The following is a 6,024-nucleotide window of genomic DNA, read 5'->3' on the forward strand; positions in this document are numbered from 1 at the left end:
TAGTTGTCCGATAGTTGTCGGCTCATGTTAATTAATGTAAGGTGTGTTAATGTGAGTATTAAAATGTTTTGTTTTTTAACAGGCGGAGGGAGAGGACAATTTGAAGAAGATGCAGCTGATGGAGCTAGCTATTCTCAATGGGACATACAGAGATAACAACATCAAAACACGTAAGCGAGCTGCAGTGAAAAGCAACCGCATCCCCAATTTCCATAATCCATCAGTTTTCTTCCATACATAATAAAAACCTTTAATATTTTAATGATATTTTTCCAATATTTCCCATTAACTCATACTTTTGGTTTTCATTAAATAAATGTGCAGTCAGCTCCACTGTGTGCATACATCATATTATCTCTGACTATGAGCAGACCTCTTTTTCAAAACTGTTTTCCAACCATAAGTAGGAATACCTCTGTTCCATTTTTCTCCATATTTCTTGTCCTCTCTGCCATCCTTTCATCCACCCATCCTTTCCCCTGCAATCCACATCCATTCACCCTGTTTTACTCGCTCCTGGCAGACTTTAAATATTAAGCACATTGCTGTATTTCACCTGCTCAGTTCTGCATGTCAGTTGCTGATTCACGTGTGTTTTGTAATCACCAAATTATGTTTGAAAATGTAAATCATATACAGCCCCAATGTTTGACTTAATGGCAAGTTAATCTGAACTTGTGCATGTGATTATTTTCTTAATAATTAATCAAAATTTAATTAAAAATGTCTCTAAAAATTGGTTATTCTGTACACATTTTTTTTTTTGTTAATGAAAGTTTAAGCGATTAATTTCTTTGTTGAATTTTTCTCGTTTAACATCTGCCTAAATGGGAGCCATGATGAAGTAGCCCACCACCCAACTGCAGTTACAAAAGCACTTTATTTAATAGGCTTCCCTTTGGGGAAGCTTGTGTGGCACAGCTTATAGAACATGCTAATGCTTAGCCTCTATAAGAATTATATTTGTATGTCCATTTGTCATCCAACACAAACTGAGTGCTGACTTTGCAGAGGATGGGCATTTCTTTAAGTTTAAATGCTCCCACTCTGACCTCCACATCAAGTTCAAAATTCTCCTCATTTTGCTTATTTATTTATTTATGCCATAAAAACTGCCTCCTCCTCTATATGAAGTCAACAGCTCTGTTTCTGTTGGCATGCGTGTCGTTTAACTCACCCATATCATTTCCAGTAGGTGAATGTGTAGCTGCTGTGGTGATCGGTCTGCTTCAGATGCACTGGGATGATGGCGTTATTTCAGTATTTTTGTGCTTCTTGTGTTTTGGTGTGTGGGGTGATTTTATTTTTTAAAATTTTGTTTGGCAATGTTGGCAAAAGATTGTCGCTTTTGTGGTTCACCACCATGATCATTGCATGGACTAATTTTCCCTTTTGCTCCTCTCCCCTTTCTCTCTATCTCTCTCTGCCACTTCCTGTTCACCCTTCCTTTCCCCCTTTCGTATTTTCACACTTCACTTTTCATCTGTGATATTGTTCAACCACACTACACTTTATCTCTTGTCCTCTTTCTTTCTGTTCCTGTCCTTCACTCTCTTGCTTATGGCAGCCACCCTTGCGTTCTCTCTTGCAGCGGCGGCAGCAGCCGCTCAGGGCCCTCGCCTCATAGCGACCTCCACAGGTCAGGTGTTGCCTCCCCAGGCACTGCGGCCTCAGACGCCAGCCGGGGCCCCCATCATGAACCTCATCCGGCCCACTCAGATGGCTGCCATGCTGCCCAATGGCACCCCCACCCTGGTGCCTCCCACACCGGATGGCGGGCTTATCTACACCACCCCCTACGAGTACCCTTATGCCTTGGCACCCACCTCCCTGCTGGAGTACCCCATCGAGCATAGTGGGGTTCTAGGTAAGAGAGCCTGGGGAAGCATGGGTGCCGCAGGTACAGCGACCAGCTTTAGCCAGCCTGGACAAGAGGCCAGCTTGTTTTACCCCGGAGCTGGGGTGCTGGACGCGGCTTCCATGAGCCACAGTCAGGACTTGTTGAAAGGTAAATATGTCGTGTCCACCTGAGGATCAAAACAGACAAACTCACAGGGTGGATGTACTGATGAAGCTCTTGGTGATGGGATGACCAGCTATGTTGCTCATGGACACTTTGTTAAATGGCAATGGGGGGCAATAATTACCTTGTGTGAGGGCCAGGCTAATGGGAAGTTCTCTATAGACTAAAGATATTCACTGTTTAGTTACGTTCTTGCCAAACAGTTGCGCTCTCAGGTTTATATTGCCTCTTGTCTGCAAGGTTTATTATAGGTGGACTTGCACTTGCCTCAGCGTGAAACGAGGCACACTGACAGTAACACACTCGCATACACGCAGGTCTGCTCCCTAACCCTTTCATGCACTGGCCTAGAGGTTTATTCAGTCTGGCGGCAGATCCCCTTGGATTTCTGCAGCTTTTGAAATTATTTCTCTGCGCTGTTGTCTGCAGGCAGGCCTCAATGCCTGCAGATAGTCCCTCTCTCACTCCCACTGGGGATGTTCATTAAATTCCCCCACTCACTCCCTTTTTTCCTTCTCTCCATTGTCTTAGCTCTAGCCCCGTTGAACCGGAGCGCTGTGCTAACACCTGACGCTCCACTTACTTTTTGTGTCAGAAAAAAAGTCCAATATGGAGGGGGGTCTAATATATGTTGTGTTTATCCCCGACGGTGCTTTAAGCTCAGCTCATCTGCTACCAAAGAAGAAAGAACTAGGTTTAGGCCTGGTACCGTCCCCATATGTTATATTAAGGCTCTAGTTAACACAAAAGAAAAGCCGTTTCCCGCGTTAGGCAGGAGAAACCTTTGTTAGCCGCTTTCCAGATTTAATTTGACACTGCACTTCACTAATGTTCACAGATTCATTTGGCAGCAGCAGACACAAGTGTGGTTTTAGCTGACCTGTGTATTTGAGGTGCCTCTGGGAGTCATGTGTAGAACAGACAGGGGCAGCTGACTGGCTTTTCTCTCTTTAACTTGCAGGGTTACACCAGCTTAGTGCATTTTATTTACTCACACTATCGATTGGTGCTTTCAGCAACACAGGGCCCTGTGGAACACGTTCCCTCTCATACTCGCGCGCACACACACATACTCACAGACTTGGCTCAGTTTCCTGCGCTACTGTATCTAGCCACCAACGGCTTCTCTGAGAATAAAGAAATGTCAGGCCATCTGCTACTTCAGAGTAGTGTAGTTAGCTGTGTAGTCATGGGCCAAAAAAATCAGCTCTTGATAATGCCAGAAGAAAATCTTTTTTTATAACTTATTTCGCATGTCCTCGCTTCCTCTGGGAAATGTTTTTCTATTTCATTTTTTTTGTTGTTGTTTTAAATCCATGCACACATCTAAAATTTGTAATACTTGAACATAGTGTGGCACACAAACAGTTTTTGTGATGCATACGAGGCGGTGTCAACCGCTGCAGTAGAAAGAAATCAGTTGTGACAAATATAGGAAGGAAATGACAGCCTGTGCCGCTAGTGAGCAGATTGACCTGGAGAGAAATGTTGAAAAGGGAAAGAGAAAATGAAGGAGAGAGGGAGAGGCAGGTGGTGTCTGGCACTATTCAATTACCATCAGAGCTGTATTGGATTTCCCCACCTTTCAAAATGAAGAGACAAATTTCTCTCTGTTCCCCTTTTGGATCCCACAGGAAGAATCACATTATTTTTCTAGACAGCCCTGGAGCCTGTACCCTTTACCTACCACCCCATCCACCCACATATATAACTCTGAGCACTGTGGAATTTTAGTACTTAAGTTATGAATTTTTAAATACCAAGTAAATCTCCAAAAAGTTGTATAATTTTTTTTCTACTGCATTTTTTCTACATGTAAAAGGAAAAAAAGAAGACGTGCTTGTGTGTATATGTACTATAATCTGTATTATGTTATTCTGTGTATTGTTGTGTAATCCGAGCATTATAATGGTTAAAATGTGAATGTTATCACTGTACAAATGACTGTTTTTGCCCTCCTCAAAGTGAACGGTTTCTAACCCTGTGGACCTGTTACAATCTAGGTGCAATGGCTACTAAAGTGAGACGGCATGACACGCGGGTCCATCCTTACCAAAGGATTGTGACCGCTGACAGAGGTCAGTTTAGTCTCTTAGCTACACTTTGATGTTGACTTATGCATTTCAGTGATTATTGTATTATGCCTCGATGCCTTAGTTGGGAATTTCTACATTGTCTGTATTGCATTTTGTTTTGTTTTCCTGTCCCCCTGCCACCTTTCCTACCCCGTATCGCCACACGCCAGCTAAATGGTTGATTGTGGTATGCACATTTTGTTTACATTTAGTACTTAACATATGCAGTATGTGCAGACTGTGTATATGTCAAAGCTCAGGCAAAAGTGATGTTGAAAGGTTTGGGTTTTTGCAGCTGTGAAGCCAGGACAGGTAGTACTTTGCAGGCAGTGTTGAAAGTGTATAATGACATTCCTCTGATGTGAGATTAGAGCCTAAAATGGGGCAGGCTTGTTCCCATACATGATTTATCTCCTCGACTCATAGGGAGCAGAGAAAAAGGAGACTCATTTCTATACTGTATCGTAAAGACATAGCAGGCATAAGGCAAGTGGCCGTGCTGCTACCAGGCCCCATTTCACCTTGAAATTTACATTTATTTTTGATTTTTTGATTTTTCTCTGGAAGATAGGCACGCACAGACATAAGCTGAGGTAGCTTGCATTCTCTCCAGTGTATTGCAAATATATTGAAATAAAGCTAAAGTACATTTTTAATATTTCAGTTGTACATGAGGTACTGTCATTTTATATTTGAGCATTTTATATCAAATGTATTTATGGTTTTGTGTATATTTATATTCTATAAAAATATACTGCTAAATAAAGAGAACGAATCGGAAAACAGCGATTCATCTATTCATTGCACATATAACACTAGTCTTAGTTATGCTTCACATAACTCTAGTTATTAAGTCTCCTTAACACTAATCACACTGTTTGGAGCTTGCATTCCAACTCGAACGACACTAAAACACTAGATTTTTGTTACTTTGTTTGTCTGTTCGACCTCTCTTTGCTTCTATTTTTGGTTTTGGGGGCAATGTGCGCTTTATTTAAACCACCAAGCTACCTGATTCAGGGTGGGGCTTAGTAGTTTGGATCATGCCGTTGCGGCGCCATGATCGCAGTGAGATTAGCTGGGTTCACCTCATGTTGGCAGGGGACTAAGAGCAGGGGGCGACGTAAGAGATTGCATTCATTTTATTGTTAAAATGATGTCATTCCAGTCTCTTCTTGCTGACACTAATATCCTTTCTATCTTTTTTTTTCTGTTTGTTTTGTTTTTGTTTCTAACCACCTAGCCGCCACCGGCAACTAACACATGACCTTCTGACCTCTGAACTCTTCACCCAATGACGAGCCGCCCCAAGCCTGCCTGCTGATCAGTTAACTGGTAATTGCCTTTTGCTAGCCTCTCGGACGCAAGTGTGAGAGAGAGAGAGAGAGAGAGAGAGAGGCGCCTGCCCGTACAGTTACCCTAACACATTCTGACAATAAAAATAAAAAAAAAAAGAAGAGAGAAAAAAAGTAGAAACCAACGCAGAATCTTCACAGAAACACAACGAAAACCCAACAAAGTTGTGTGATATTCATAAATATTTTTTTCCCTTTGTTCATTGAGTTCGATTCCCATTCTTTCTCTTTCTTTTTCTTCATGAATCACACACTGGGTGGACGTGTTTGTGGTATGACTCATAAATCTGCACTGAATTACATAGCAATAAAGACCCCCACCCCACACACCCCACCCCCCTTCCTCTAATTACTCTGATGTGGTGACCTCACTTGTATGAATCAAAGTTGAGTATTTATTTGACGCAAACCATTTGGTTTCAGAGTAATGGCCCTCAGATTGACAGCCCCTCCTCCCCTCCCTCAAAATATAGATATAAGAGCGTCTACCTGCTCCCACCCTGTCCCAAAACCCACCCACGGGGAGAGAAAAAGAAACAGAAGGAAAGAGAACATACACTCACATTAACTT

General features: G+C 42.3%; 1 protein-coding gene across 5 annotated transcripts in view; it reads left to right on the top strand.

Moving 5' to 3' along the window:
- The window catches only part of qkia (QKI, KH domain containing, RNA binding a), a 79,997-nt gene extending 74,204 nt beyond the window's left edge, over nt 1-5,793 (top strand). The window contains exons 5-8 of one of the 5 annotated variants that reach the window (XM_085391138.1): nt 83-170; nt 1,568-2,008; nt 4,027-4,101; nt 5,342-5,793. In XM_085391138.1, coding sequence (XP_085247264.1) covers nt 83-170; nt 1,568-2,008; nt 4,027-4,101; nt 5,342-5,358 — 621 coding nt within the window. In that variant the 3' untranslated portion in view covers nt 5,359-5,793. Of the gene's footprint in view, nt 1-82; nt 171-1,567; nt 2,009-4,026; nt 4,882-5,341 lie in introns of those variants that run through there. The other 4 variants (XM_085391141.1, XM_085391139.1, XM_085391137.1 and 1 more) reach the window with 4 other exon arrangements.
- The last annotated feature ends 231 nt before the right edge of the window (nt 5,794-6,024 follow it).

The sequence above is a fragment of the Rhamphochromis longiceps genome, linkage group LG19 (genome assembly GCF_057381845.1).
Source record: "Rhamphochromis longiceps isolate RC_006_pf linkage group LG19, R_longiceps_female_GT1.1, whole genome shotgun sequence".
Lineage (NCBI taxonomy): Eukaryota > Metazoa > Chordata > Actinopteri > Cichliformes > Cichlidae > Rhamphochromis > Rhamphochromis longiceps.